This window comes from Xenopus tropicalis, chromosome 6 (genome assembly GCF_000004195.4).
Source record: "Xenopus tropicalis strain Nigerian chromosome 6, UCB_Xtro_10.0, whole genome shotgun sequence".
Lineage (NCBI taxonomy): Eukaryota > Metazoa > Chordata > Amphibia > Anura > Pipidae > Xenopus > Xenopus tropicalis.
Window position 1 is genome coordinate 14315033 of NC_030682.2, and position 15872 is coordinate 14330904.

The following is a 15872-nucleotide window of genomic DNA, read 5'->3' on the forward strand; positions in this document are numbered from 1 at the left end:
TATCGCCACCCACTTCTGATGATGCCACTTAGCCCTCCTTAAAAGTGCAAGGATCATGTCTGGGCACAAGTACATTTACATGGGTGGGTCAGAAATAATGAAACAGTCTGTGGCACCCAGTATGCATTGGCATTAAAGGGATACTGTCATGATTTTTATGGGGTACTTTTTATTTCTAAATGACACTGTTTACACAGCAAATAATTCCCTCTGCCATTTAACCTTTTATTCTTGAACCAACAAATGTATTTGTAGCTGTAATATTGGTGTAATATTGGTGTGTAGGCGCCATCTCAGTGCATTGTGCCTGAGTCTGAGCTTTCAGTCAGTGCTACACATTAGAACTGCTTTCAGCTAACCTATTGTTTCTCCTACTCCCATGTAACTGGAGGAGTCCCAAACCGGACTTGGATTTCTTACTATTGAGTGCTATTCTGAGCTGCTATCTTGCTCCCTTCCCATTGTTCTGCTGATTGGCTGCTGGGAGGGGGGGGGGATATCCGATATCAGAGCACAGATCACATGGCTGTGGCACCCTGGGAAATGAAGAATATGGCTAGCCCCATGGGAAAAACAGATTACAATGCAGGATTCTGCTGGAGAAGCTCTATTAACTGATGGGTTTTGACAAATAAAATGTTTTCCCATGACAGTATTCCTTTAAGGATGGTGGGGGGGGGGGGACATGGGGGGCTAGCAACCTTCATTAATCGAGGCACCGCTAAATGGGAGTTGTAGTTCTACATTATGTAATCAATCCAATTTGCAAATAATTAATGTAGAGTGAACACAATTAGCTATTCTGTTCTGTGCAAAGGAATCAATATGATTACTCCCACCCATGTCTATAAATAGAGTCATACTGAAAGGATTGTTCTTTGCACACACAATAGCTTATTGTGCCTTAAACCTTCACACTGCGCTGGCTAGTGAGTATAGGTGTGTATAAGTGTGTAGGTGTGTAGGTGTTGCCTGTGGGATCACTGGTATAAGACATACAGCCTGGTACCTGCTATATATTTAGGAACCACTTTTTTATTTTAATAAATGTAAGTTTTTGCCTTTTTTGTTTAGCACCAGTACTCTCCTGATGGGAACAAGCTTCGCCCTTTTCGTGCTTATACCCTGCGTTACAGGATCTTGTGATAATGCTGGGTATAAAGTAAATATATACATATTATGATCTCATTTATACACGACTGGCTGAACCTCTGTTAATAAATAAACCCTGTTTGCCCCAGAGCATTCCTGCCTGCGCTTTGTAAAGTTCAGAGGACAGCACAACACTGGCTTCAAGGCTGATGGCACAACAGCCTTGTTCAGCTCCAAATTTGTTGAACCCCCCCCCCCCCAGCCCCCAACTGCCTGCCATTGACTTAGGCACATACATTATTACATTAACATTTATTTATAAAGCGCCAACATATTCTGCAGCGCTGTACAATAAGTGGGTTACATACATTGGACATACAGAGTAACATATAAAGCAACCAATAACCGATACAAGAGGTGAAGAGAGCATATAGTTTACCACATACTTTGCTTGGCTGGATATAATCTACAGAATAATAATGGTGCAGCAGAAATGTACATGGGTCAGGGCAACTACTGCCACATCAGGGGTGGCAGAGGATTCTCTCCACGGAATGATTAGTTGCCCACGATAAATTTCTGCCTCCATGGCAAGTCTGCCTTTAGGGTAATGTCCCACAGGGAGATTAGTTGCCCAAGATAAATTTCTGCCACCTTGGCAAGTCTGCCCTTAGGGTAATGTACCACGGGGAGATTAGTTGCCCGAGATAAATCTCTGCCACCTTGGCAAGTCTGCCCTTAGGGTAATGTACCACGGGGAGATTAGTTGCCCGAGATAAATCTCTGCCACCTTGGCAAGTCTGCCCTTAGGGTAATGTACCACGGGGAGATTAGTTGCCCGAGATAAATTTCTGCCACCTTGGCAAGTCTGCCCTTAGGGTAATGTACCACGGGGAGATTAGTTGCCTGAGATAAATCTCTGCCACCTTGGCAAGTCTGCCCTTAGGGTAATGTACCACGGGGAGATTAGTTGCCCGAGATAAATTTCTGCCACCTTGGCAAGTCTGCCCTTAGGGTAATGTACCACGGGGAGATTAGTTGCCCGAGATAAATTTCTGCCACCTTGGCAAGTCTGCCCTTAGGGTAATGTACCACGGGGAGATTAGTTGCCCGAGATAAATCTCTGCCACCTTGGCAAGTCTGCCTTTAGGGTAATGTGCCATGGGGTTATTAGTTGCCCACAGTACGTCTGTGTTACCGCGGGCAAATAGTCTCCCCAAAAAAGCTTTTTCACCAGCAAAAAAGGGAACCGTGGAAAAGGCCTACACATCGTTTCGGCATTTCAAAGTCACAGCAACCTTTCCTCCTGAACCACTCCGTGGGTTCTTACCCTAAAGGGCAATTTCACCTTCATTAGCAAAGACATAAAACAAAACCCCCAGATATGTGTTCAAACTTTATATAATCTGCCAATTTTGTAAAATGGGAGTGGTATTTAGGGGGTGTGGTCGCCAAATTGGGCTTGGCAAAAAAAAATTGGCGTGCTACGTGCGACATTTCTTTTTGTCCCTCTTTGCATTTATGTATAATTTGCACACTTGAAGGAGGATTAAAAAGTAAATCTTCTGATAAACCCAAGTTAAACAAACCTAACTTCTGCTCCATGTATTGTATTTACATGTTTAGCCTCAGTATAGAGAAGCCATAGAATGCACCTAATGTGTTTCACCCCATACTAGGCCTATATCAGTGCTGAAACGTGTATAAAAACCCAGGGAGGGCAAGAAATAGCTTGATTTATACAAGTTTTACTCCTGACGAAGACCCCAGTCGGCAGGTGTCTCATTTTTTTTCATTATTACAGGTTAAATATGTCAAATGGACCAACGCCCAAGGAATTAGCACCTTGCTTTTTTCATTAGGGACGTTTTGCTGGCATTAAAACAACCATTATTGGCCTCTATAACAGCCATTCTCAACTTTTGTCAAGAAGGTCTCACAAGGTTTTTAGGAACACGGAATTGTTTAACTCATGGCTGTCTACAGTATTAATGGCTAGAACTTTAAGACTAGACTTTAATTAATGGAGAAGGTGAAGAAGGAAAAGGAAACCCAAACACATTTTTGGGAGGGCACCTTGGTGTAGTGGCTTTGGGAGAGCAACATAAGCATCATAAAAGTTCATGGAGGTGCCAAATAAAGGCTGTGATTGGCTATTAGGTGCCTCTATGCACCCTATCAGCTTACAGGGGCTTTATTTGGTATTAAATCTTGTTTTTATTCAACCAAAACTTGCCCCCAAGTCAGGAATTCAAAAATAACTCCCTGGTTTGGGGGCACTGAGAGCAACATCCAAGGGGTTGGGGAGCAACATGTTGCCCCCGAGCCACTGGTTGGAGATCACTGCCCTAGGTAGTGAAGTTAGATGCTTGATAGACCAGGATCTCAGTTATGGAAAAGACCATCCATGCTCAATTGGGGAACCCCAGGGTAAAAGTTACCTATGGTCTTATTGTGATTGGAGGGTTGCAATGCTGTTGTACTGAAGAAAGCAGAGCCACCATACTATGATACCAAAAAGGTACCCACTGGGTGCCCACAGCATGAGAAACAATCAGCAATTAGCTTTGATCAGTTTACTGTGACTTTATAAATGAAAGCAAAGATCTGATTGGTTGCTACAGGCAGCTGCATATTATTAGTAAAGCTGGTCATACACGCATCGATTTAATTGCACAAAACTCAATTTTGCCCTATTTTTGGACGATGTGTGGGCCCCAAGTTGCTATCCTGATAATTTTCGTACAATGGCAATCGGTCATTTAGTCAAATGGACAAGTTAGAAAATTTTGGTCAGATAATGATAGAATCTGCGCGTGTATTGTGTATCGGACAATACCCTTGGGGGCCCTACAATGGGAGTCACTTGCGTACGATTGGTGCCGCCAACTATTTCATGTTCAGAATGTCCTCCCATTTGTTATTTTTAGGGCTTTATCCTACAATTTCAGGCTGAATGTGAGTTTTAGATCGTTGCATTTAAACTTACAATCGATTTAGAATCTGAACTTGTATGGAAACCTTAAATCAGCAGCACTACTTCATCAATGTGACTTTAAGGGTGAAGACACACAGAGCAACTAGTAGCAGCTACTTTTTCAAGGCTACTAAATGCCAAAAAATACTCTGCCATAGACAATACTGAGAAATGCCTCTGCTAAAACACACGTAGAGACAGTTTTCAGTAAATGATCAGCATTTTCTGTTTTAGTAGCCACAACAAGTAGCTGCTACTAGTAGCTCTGTGTGTCTTTACCCTAAGGGCTCTGGCACACGGGGAGATTAGTCGCCTGCGACAAATCCCCCTGTTCACGGGCGACTAATCTCCCCGAGTTGCCATCCCATGCCATCCCACCAGCGAAAATGTAAGTTGCCGGTGGGATGGCACACACGGCGGCGCGATTTCTGCAATTTGCCGAAATCGCCTGCGCAGCGTGTGCCATCCCACCGGCGACTTACATTTTCGCCGGTGGGATGGCAGGTGAAGGCAACTCGGGGAGATTAGTCGCCTGCGAACAGGGGGATTTGTCGCGGGCGACTAATCTCCCCGTGTGCCAGAGCCCTAAAAAGTCATGGTTTCTTTTGTTTGACAAGCATTTAATGAATATATGTCATCATTTCTAGTACTTGTATTTACCTTCAATAATCTAAGGGAAAACAGCCGTGGTTTTTCGTTTCTTTACCTTTCAGGCGAGGCCCTAATTATCTCCGACAGATATCACAACCCGCTAATGTAAACTTTATGTAAGTCTCAGGTGCCCTTGCCTGTGCTAGTGTGAAATAAATATATTCAGTCAAGGGCAGTCATTCCGGCAAGGCTGGCTTCTGGGTATTTTTGTTCCAGGTGCATTGCATTACAAACTTCATAGGCTGCTTCTTAAGCAAGAGATAATTCATATTACATTATGGAAATATGAGAATATATGGAGACGATTCCCACGGAGGTGCGGCCACCCCACAGGCACTGTTGGCTCTGTGACATCATACAGCGTTAGGGTGATGCAAGAAGGCTTCCAGGTGTGAGCCAAGGTTACTGCTATAGTCAGGAACAGACTGGCCTCTGGTGGGCTCTGGTGGGTTCTAGAAGTCTCAGTCCAACACTGGTGTTGGCTTACACTGTGGCTTTTCCTGCCTTCACTAAATAAAATCCAAAAACACCCACCCAAGGTTTAGCAGAGAGTGAATTTGCTGCAGGCACCCAACATTCAAGGGCCCTTTGGAGGATATTGTGTTAGATAATGTCAATGTATAGGCCAGGGATGCACGACCCCCCCATTTGTTGTTGGACTGCTAATAGGGTTACCACCTAGTCGGTATATTACTGGCCCAGTCGGTGGATCAACAGTTAGGTCCAGGGCTGTAATTGCAAATATACCAGCAATATAACTGCTGGTAAATTTGTAATACAATTTAAATTACCCCTTATAAGGCCAGACCTGCCTATTCTCCACCCATTTTCCCACTCACTTTGCCTTTTTCCCAACCACTCCGCCCATTTCCCAGCCCCATGTGATGCCCCCCCCCCCCCCAACTGCTCCCCTGATCCAAATGCCATTATAATAGTAAAAAAAAAGTGGCAAATGTGACTGCAAATCCCACAGTTGACAGTAATTAGAGTAACTTGTTCTGAATTAAATCTGGGCCGTTTTCTCATGATTTAACACACAAAAATCAATAGAAGTCTATGGGAAAATTTGGAAATGAATTAGGAGATATGTTTTTCTCATCTAATGAAATCTAGCCCATAATGCTACAGTACTTCTATTATCTCAGCCCTCGTGCTCCACCTCAACCTTGATGGACTGATGACTGAGGCCTGTGCGTCCCACAGTGGGCAAAGAAGAACAATGAAAGCTAGTGACCAATATTCTTTTTATCAAGCCCCAGTACCCATTGGGCATGTAGTATAGTGGTGCACGTGGAGCCCATTACTTATTGTTGGAAATTTGGCCAAAAGCAGAAGGTGCCAGGGCCTGAATTAGAGGTAGGTAGAAGAGGGGCATGCCAAGAGCTCAATGGAAAGGGGGCACTGGGCACAGACCTCCTGCTCCCCATAGGTCCATCAGCAAGTGGTGGTGGGGGGGCAGAGGGAGAAGATGTAGATTTGTTACAAAGCAGGTTTGGAGATGACAAGCATGGAAGGGGGGGTGCTTTTACCTAACTGCACCCCCTCACCTCACAAGGACGGGGGACAAGTCTTGGGCGCTAAGGTTATTTTGCCTGGCACTGGAAACAGCTGTACATTCGCAAACATTCCCTGTGCTACTTTCACCACTATTAATGTTCTCTGCTCTATCTGTTGTTGGTTTATACGTGCCATTAGCACAGCTAGTAGTGATTACTTTTCATTAGCTCTATTGAACAGCAAAGGGATAGGAGCTTTGGCTCCAAATCACCCCATTTAAGTAGAACGGCAAACATTAGAAAGCACTGATGGATGTGTTATTGACTTAGCAAATGCTGGGCCCTTTGTTTGCTGATTTATTGTGATATTTGCTTTCTTGGCTTTAGCGCAGGATAACGTACAGGTGGCTCAGAAATGGCAAATGCCTCCCAGTTCTACATTTATATGTAATGGCAATTTGTCCAGCTCAGGGGGTCCAACCTGCTGCCGAATTGTAACCAGGCCCGGACTGGCAATCCGTGGATTCTGGCTACTGCCGGAGGGGCTGCTGTAAGATGCCATTGAGAATAAAAATGTCAGGGCCCATTTTGAATCCCAGTCTGGGTCTTATTTTAACTCCCAAAATCCCTAAATCCCAGTGGGAGTTGCATCAGAACAACAGACGTATTGCTTGACCCAAGCATAAAAAATGTAGTTCTCAGTTCAGCATATGGGCAGTGGCGTAACTCTGTGGCATAACTGCCTCTATGGCAGTAAAAAACTCCCTCCGCCCAAGCCTCTCTCCTAATTGCAAGTGGGGATTAAAGACACAGGTACATGATGCCAATGGGGGGTGGGAACCAGGCCGGTGGGGGCGGGGAGAAGGCGGTCCGGGGCCATGGTATCGAGTTCTGTGCACAGTGTCCCTCCAAAGATTTTTTTGCTGGGGGGCCACACATTAGTTGCGCCAATATTCCTATCACTGTAATCTGTTCCTTCAAAAAGTATAAATAAATACCATTTCTATATGCTGAAATCCAGGTGCAAAACTGTTCTACTCTTTCTGCAACATTTAAAATCCTGGCAGGGGAGGAGGGACTAAAACACTGATAACATGCAGGAATTACATAATGCATTGCACTGTCATGTTCCTTTACTTATTGACATCACGGGGCTCATTTACTAACCAATTCGGATTTTTTCTGAAAAAGTCGCAGAGAAAAGGTCTCATTTTTTTGGGTGGCATTCCCCTCTAAAAAGTTTTAGATTTATAGTTACTGCTACAGTATATGGTATAGATACAGTATATGGCTAAAAGTATGTCCACACCATCTCCTTCTAAAACCAACGGTATTAATATGCAGTTGTTTTTGCTGCCAAAACAGCCTATATCCTTTACTCTTCTGCAAAGGCTTTCCACTAGATGTTGGAACATTATTGGTGGGATTTGCTGCCATTCATACATGAGAAGTCAGCTCCAGGGCCCGCAGGTCCCCCTCACCCGATGTGAATAAGTATGCGCATTCGGGGAAGGCAGTTGGGTGGGCAGTAGGGGTTTCATCTGCACCTGGTAAAAACCTTGTATCCAGAGTCAGAATGGGGTGGCAGGGCCCAACCACAAAACCTTAGATGTGGGCCCACTCTTCAACAATTTTTCCTTCACTCTTAACTCGCCTTCTTTATTCTCTTTATCATTTCTCTGTACATATTATTACCTATCTTTCATTTCTTTTCTTTGTTCTCATATAGAAATGAGGAATGATCATGGTATAGGCATACAGAGACCTGGGCCCACCGGGAGTTTTCCTGGTATCCTGGTTGGCCAGTTCGACACTGCTTGTATCCAGAATGATTGTGCAATTTTTTTTGGCACCTTTATAGATATATAGATATATATATATAACCGGGACTTGCCAGAAGCTTTCTGTGAGACAACTCATTTCCTGCATTCTGTTTTGGGCGCAACGAGTGAATGGCAGACTGCAAAGGATCATGCAGGGATTAAAATTTTTACGAAAACATTTCCATTCATTATATCCCAAGGTCCAAAATGAGATACAGTACAATTATTTGGGCAATGGGTTGGATCAGGGATGATGCCTTAATGACAGGTGTGACCAAGGTGTGGTGTGCCAAGGGAGAAGGAAGGATAATAGGCAGGTGTTAAATGTGAGTGAGTAAAGCCTTCCATGATGGCATATTAGGCAACGTGCTTAGCAAGGAGATCTTATCCGCTGTCTGTTCATAATGTTCCCCTTCCTGGGGAAAGATTCTATGTACTTGAGTATATACCATAAAGGACACATAAAGGTCTAGGGCAGGGGTTCCCAACCTTTTTAACCCGTGAGTAATATTTAAATATAAAAAGGTTCGGGAGCAACACAAGCATTAAAAAAGGTCCTGGGGGTGACCAAAAAAGTCTGTAATTGGCTATTTAATAGCCCATATATAGACTGGCAGTCTACAGGAGAGTCTGTTTGGTAGTACCCATGGTCTTTATGCCTCTAAAACTTGCCTCCAAGTTAGAAATTCAAGAATGAAGACCTGCGTTGGGGCCACTGGGAGCAACATCCAAGGGGGTGTTGCCCCTAGCCACTGGTTGGGGACCACTGGTCTAGGGCAATAGGAGCCGTATGTTGACAATATACAGGTTTAATTTCAGGGTATCCCGCTGCAGTCTATATCTTCCATCACAATTTAACAAGGCGCTGCAGGAGGTGCTGAAATTCCCAATGTATTTTATGGCCCCCCCGGGGGTATTCAGGGCATTTTGTGTGATTTCCTACTTACTGGGTGGGTGAAAAATAGCTCAGAATCACCCCTCATTCATTTCAATGGCAATGACCTGGACCAGAGTGGTTCACATGATGCGTTATTTAGCTCTGCTTTAATGAAACTAAAGCTGGCCATACACGTGGCGATCTCACGATGTTTCGTACGACCGTCGGTCGCACGAAACATCGTCAGATCCGCCACACACCATTCAGGGCTGAATCGGCAGGTAAGGAGGTAGAAACAATAGGATTTCTACCTCCTTCTGCCGATTCAGCTCTGAAGGGAGAATTTTGGTCAGGCGCCTTCTATGGCGCCCGATCAAAATTTTCTAACTTGGCCGATCGGCGAGCCGACCGATTTCAGCAGCTTCCTGCGATATCGGTCGGCTCGCTGACATGCCATACACGCACCGATTATCGTACGAAACGAGGTTTCGTACGATAATATCGGTGCGTGTATGGCCACCTTAAGCCACTGAGTAAGCAATGTAATCAGCCTAATTAGTGCACATTATAAAGTCTGTTGGTAAGTATGTGCTTACAAAGCATCAAAGGGGTAATGCCCTGAGTACTGAACAACAGAGATTTGATGTAGTTTGGGTTTATTTAAGGCACATACTGGGTTCCCTCCATAGCCCAGACGTGTGCGATATATATGTACAAAGGGCAATGTGCAAGCAGGATTGGGCAACCCATAATATAAATACTAACATACAGTACACGTATGGGCTTGTTCCTCATCAATAATTTACAAGGTTACCCCCACCCCTACCTTGGGCGTTTCTGCAAAATAGTTAATATGAGGGTAATTAATATTATATTATAGCAGTGAGTCAAGGGAAAGTTTAAATAGAGGCAGAAATCTGTGGCACCGGATCTTAGTAGATCTTAGAAGTTCTTAGAAATTAAAAACACATTACAAAATAGGAAATTCTTCAGGCAGGTAATTGCTTTAATGACAAAATAATACATTAACCTCAATAATAACCCAGAATACATTGAGACTAATAGATGCACCTCTCCCGTAACTCATAACAACAAGTGCCTTGCCAGCCTTGATTGGTCAGGGTTTAATCATGACTTGTCTCATTGGTTGCTATGGGTTCCTGTCCTTATACATTGCTACACCTTAATCTCCTAAATACAAAGTTAGATTAAATTTCCTTTCCGCTGCCTTTTAGTATGACGTAGACAGAAATATTTAGAGACAATTTTCAATTTGCCTTAATATTTAGCTTTTCGTTCAGTAGCTCTGCAGTCTGTAATTTGAACAGCTATCTGGTTGCTAGGGTCACATTTCTCTTAGAAACCAAGCAGAGGTTTCAATGAGAGACCGGAAGATAAATAGAAGAGGCCCTAACCAGAAAGACAAGGAATAAAAAGTATCAATTAAAATAAAGTTGTAGCCTCACAGAGCTTTTTGATTGCCGGGGTCGGTGACCCCCAACAACCAGGAGTAGTTTAAATTGCAAGCTGGAAGAGGAAGAGCAGAAAGGCAAATAATAAGTTTCATTGTTCCTGCCCCACCTATACAGTAGGATCAAGCCGCTACCTTGTACGTAGTTAATCAGTACATTGTGTCAAGGATTTCCTATCTGAATATACTGCAAATATTAAAAAGAACTAAAAGTACTGGAGGGACAGTGCGACCGGGTTCTTGTCAGAATGTTCTCATTAACTGCCTACAAGGTAACAGCGTATTGCCTTGGTGAGTAACGTCAAACTGCTCGCTGGGTGCTTGTTGTTAATGGGCCAATAAAGCCAAGCTGTGCCCTTGGCTTCTATCTAGAACTATTTGTCCATGTCCAGTGCCCAATGCATCAGTAATTTGTTCCTTGGATCAATGTATAATGTACCAACATTGTTTCAGGTATATTTTTCATACCTAGCCCATGTGATTGTGATTTACTATGATCGTGAATTCAATGCAATCATTTAGGCAGCCGCTATGGACAGGTAGCTATTACAGCTTGTGCCCACTGGTGCCCCCTAATGTTTGTATCTGAGTGATGCCCAAATTAGAGACCAGGGAGGGTTTTTATTATAAACTTTACAAGAAAGAATTAACATAACTCAGACCGACATGCCGGCCAATAATCTCAACTTACAACCAAAATCCCCCCCCCCCAGTCCACTGGCCAAATGTCCTGATGAAGAACCTGACAAATGGACAAAAGCAGTCTCAGCCCTAGGAAGAGTCTATGCCTTTGCCATGGATTTCTGGAAGAGGACGATGGAAAATCAAAACTATTTACATCCATAGGAATTTGTTGCTCCCGGTGGCCTGGAGGAGCAAAATCCAAAATAGTGAGCTTGGCAGGTCCAGAAAGCTCCAAGTCCCATGTAAGAACCCAGTCTAATAACAATGTTAAAACTCCTAGAAAACCTGGGAGAAACATATTGTTACCTGAACTATGGCCCCATGGGGATCCCAGTTGAGACCACAAATAACCAGTAAGCCAGGCAGCAGCTAACAGGATAAGGGCGGCTAATGTGTGCCCTGGTATCCTGGCACTGGGACGCGCAGCTTGGCCAACTCACTAACCATTGGGCACTGGGACACGCAGCTTGGCCAACTCACTAACCATTGCCCTCACTATGCTGCCTACAGAGGTGTTAGGGTGCCCAATGGTCTGCTTGCACCGGAACTGCCACAGGAAATACTTAAAGACCGACACAATGATGTGGTCAGCACTGTAGGTGGAGTTATCTAGCGTTCTATAGGCCAGGTGAGCATATCCGGCCAGTTTCAGAGAAGGAAACTGTGACTCTGTTGCTAGGGAACACCTGACCACTTTTGACACTGGGCAGTGAACCAAAAAATGGCATTGAGTTTCCTCAACAGCACATTCCCAGGGGCACACCCTGTCCTGCCGAGAGAGGTGCCGGTAATTACCCCGCACCTTCAGTTTCCCATGCAGAGACAGCTACTGAACATCAAACAGTTTGGGGGGTAATGAATTGCTGTTTAAGTGACGAAGTGAGGGATGGATTTCTATATGTCTCCCCCTGACCCACAGTCTTCCATTCAGGAATTCTACAACCAGGAGTTCTACAGAATATGTGTGTTCCTTTTACTACTGGAAATCAGCAACAAGCCACCGTGCCATGCAGGCCCCAACTGGCAATCTGTGGGTTCAGGCAAATGCCAGAGGGGCTGCTGTAAGATGCCATAGTCACTCACTATTTATTGGGCTGCTGGGGGGCTGTGTGCTTGAAATGCCAGGGCCTATTTTCCGTTTTTAGTTTCTTTTCATTTTTCCAACTGAAATTTTTCCTGCACAGTCTCCATGCTGGCCCTCATAAGAGACATGAACCTTTTTCCTATATGATCCTGTGTGAATTTTGGTTTTGTACGCTCGTTGCACGTGCCCCTTCCTGCCCAGGACGAACCCCCTGCTACGCCCCATGGTATTTATACAGGTAACAAATATAGGAAAATTGTCAGGTCTGCCTCATCATTGCATCATTAAGGCCCCAACTAAAGTTTTAAAGGCCACCCTAACCTATTTAACAGAATTCTTTAGTGCTTCTGCCTTTGTACCCATTGGAAGCATATAAACATTTTCACAAAGCACAATTTAGAAGAATGGGCCCCACTGTTTCCTTATACCCTATATAGACATATACCATGAAACTTGGCCAACATAGGGATTCCCCTGTACTAAGCACAATTCAGCAGGAACAGCCCCCTAAGTTTGCTCATAGCCTGTACAGAGAGATACCATAAAACTATGGCTGCATAGGGATTCCCCTGTACTAAGCACAATTCAGCAGGAACAGCCTCCTAAGTTTGCTCATAGCCTGTACATAGAGATACCATAAAACTATGGCAGCATAGGGATTCCCCTGTACTAAGCACAATTCAGCAGGAACAGCCCCCTAAGTTTGCTCATAGCCTGTACAGAGAGATACCATAAAACTATGGCTGCATAGGGATTCCCCTGTACTAAGCACAATTCAGCAGGAACTGCCCCCTAAGTTTGCTCATAGCCTGTACAGAGAGACACCATAAAACTATGGCTGCATAGGGATTCCCCTGTACTAAGCACAATTCAGCAGGAACTGCCCCCTAAGTTTGCTCATAGCCTATACAGAGAGATACCATAAAACTATGGCAGCATAGGGATTCCCCTGTACTAAGCACAATTCAGCAGGAACTGCCCCCTAAGTTTGCTCATAGCCTATACAGAGAGATACCATAAAACTATGGCAGCATAGGGATCCCCTGTACTAAGCACAATTCAGCAGGAACAGCCCCCTAAGTTTGCTCATAGCCTGTACAAAGAGATACCATAAAACTATGGCAGCATAGGGATTCCCCTGTACTAAGCACAATTCAGCAGGAACAGCCCGCTAAGGTTAGTTTGGTTAAATATTAATGAGTTTATTTATTATTCCTTTATATTTCAGGTAAAAGTGAACTGATTTCGGGAGAACCCATACTAAACACAGTTCCAGTCAATGAAGTGATCAGAAAACAAAAGTCCTTTGAAGAGCAGATGCCAGTGAAAGACGTAATGCTGGAAGTGCTGGACAAGAGTTACCTGAAAGAGAGCGACGGCTCGTGGCACACACACCTAAACATTCACCGCATGGTGCAGCTGGACTGCCAGTTTGGGATACAAAATGGCAGTGGGGACAAGGTGAAAGAGATGAACTTTGAAAATAAGAGGCCGGTGTTTAATCGCATGGTGAGCTGCGACACGCTGTGCTCCAATCAGAAAGAGCGGCGCTCCCTGGAGAGAAATGGTCGAAGCTCTTCGGTAGATAGCCCACATGGCAGCTCCTACAAATGCTCCCTGCAACACGCAATCCCAGCATCCTGGGCAAGCTTAAAGCTTTCCTCTCCCACCGATAAACTCACGTACTATCCTTTCCCCCAGAAGAAAAACCCCCGGATATCCGAAACTGCCAGAAAACTCGGCTTATATGTAACGCATTAAAGCAAATATTGGCACTGGCAGCCAGAAGGTTAATGTGACCTACGTGCCTGCCCCACCTTTCTACTTGGCATAAAGAAACAATGACTTTGGTTTAATAAGAATGAAGAAAATTTTTTTAAAAAAATACACTGTCTGTGTAGCAATGGCTGGATTGTATCACAAGGCTATTTAGCCCTAACCAGCCCTAACCATGCAGCTGGAATGGTGCAAAAAAAAAAGCCCATTTGCCCTGTTTTTATACCCAAAATCCTTTCTCAGATTCCCACTGTACTTAGATGCCGACATTTGCTCCACAGACTGGGCTGCCATCTAGGGGGGGCATTTAACAGAATTACAGAGTTCAATTCCCATTAATAGATTCCGTAATTAAGGATAAACCATGGAAATTAGATATGTCCTTCCTTAATTGTAATAAATAATAATATAGGTTCAGATTTGTAAATTGAGTTTATTTATCATCTACTTTATTTCCTCTTTACTGCTGGTTCTGACTATATATACCATTAATACCACTGATACAATGGTGCAGTAGTCAGCTACCCTCTGAACAAAACTAGATTTCCCACAATGCATTGCACACTTCTGTCCTTTCTTTACAGTTTTGTTAATCACAGAACTTGCAAGGAACTGTGGGAACTTAAGTCTTGGCTGCTGGAGAGCTGACATTGATTGCTGTAGGTCAGGGGTCCCCAACCTTTCTTACTCGTGAGCCACAGTCAAATGTAAAAAGACTTGGAGAGCAACACAAGCACCATAAAAGTTCATGGAGGAGCCAAATAAGGGCTGTGATTGGCTATTAGGGGCCTCTATGCACCCTATCAGCTTACAGGGGGCTTTATTTGGTAGGAAATCTTGTTTTTATTCAACCAAAACTTGCCCCCAAGTCAGGAATTCAAAAATAACTCCCTGGTTTGGGGGCACTGAGAGCAACATCCAAGGGGTTGGGGAGCAACATGTTGCACCGGAGCCATTGGTTGGGGATCACTGCTGTAGGTAGTCAGAACCAACTACAAAATCTATCACATTCACTGACATTTTTATTTATTGTACACTGCAAAGCTGCTGAGAACTACATTGTATTTGTCTACTTCCCCTTTAAAAGAGAAGGAAAGTCTAAACCACTGGGGGTGCCAAATGTTAGGCAGCCCATCAGTGATTGAAATCACTTACCTGATACCCGTGCTAGAAAACAGCATTAACCCGGTGTGTCAGGAAGCTATTGTATTGTCTACCTGCTTCTTCATCACTGTCCAACCTGGAGGCAGATAGGGAGTTGCATGTTGCATATTTGTGCTTTATGTGAACATAGGACTTTGCATGCTGCACTCCTTGGTTTAGATAAAGCACAAAAGGTTGAAGACATTAAAGCCAATAAACTGCCCAATTCTGCAGATGATGTGGAATGGACTAACACTTGCTGCAGCTGGGCTACTAGAAGGCGTCAATTCTACTGAGTGGACCTGCTCCAAAATGTTCACAGAGGTAATAGAACTACCAAATCCAAAATAAAAAGTCTGTTTGATGATTGTATTAATACTGGGGGGGTGTCAAGCCAAAGTAACTACTACAGAGACTATATCAGAGTATACGTGCCAGCTGCCCTGGTATTCCTGTGGCAGTCAGTGATGTACTACAGGTATAGGAACCGTTATCCAGAATGCTCGGGACCTAGGGTATTCTGGATAAGGGGTTTTTCCGTAATTTGGATCTCCATACCTTAAGTCTACTAAAAGATCAATTAAACATTAAATAAACCCAATAGGATTGTTCTGCCCCCAATAAGGGGTAATTATATCTTAGTTGGGATCAAGTACAGGTACTGTTTTATTATTACAGAGAAAAGGGAATCATTTAACCATTAAATAAACCCAATAGGGCTGTTCTGCCCCCAATAAGGGGTAATTATATCTTAGTTGGGATCAAGTACAGGTACTGTTTTATTATTACAGAGAAAAG

At 43.9% G+C, this 15872-nt stretch overlaps 1 protein-coding gene across 3 annotated transcripts in view; it reads left to right on the forward strand.

Annotated features, from left to right (window-relative positions):
* The window catches only part of c6h9orf152 (chromosome 6 C9orf152 homolog), a 32978-nt gene extending 18632 nt beyond the window's left edge, over positions 1-14346 (forward strand). For all 3 annotated transcript variants that reach the window (XM_018094766.2, XM_031903870.1, XM_018094765.2), the window contains one exon: positions 13384-14346. In XM_018094766.2, the coding sequence (XP_017950255.1) occupies positions 13384-13916 (533 nt within the window). In that variant the 3' untranslated portion in view covers positions 13917-14346. The remainder of the gene's footprint in view (positions 1-13383) is intronic.
* Positions 14347-15872: the final 1526 nt, after the last annotated feature.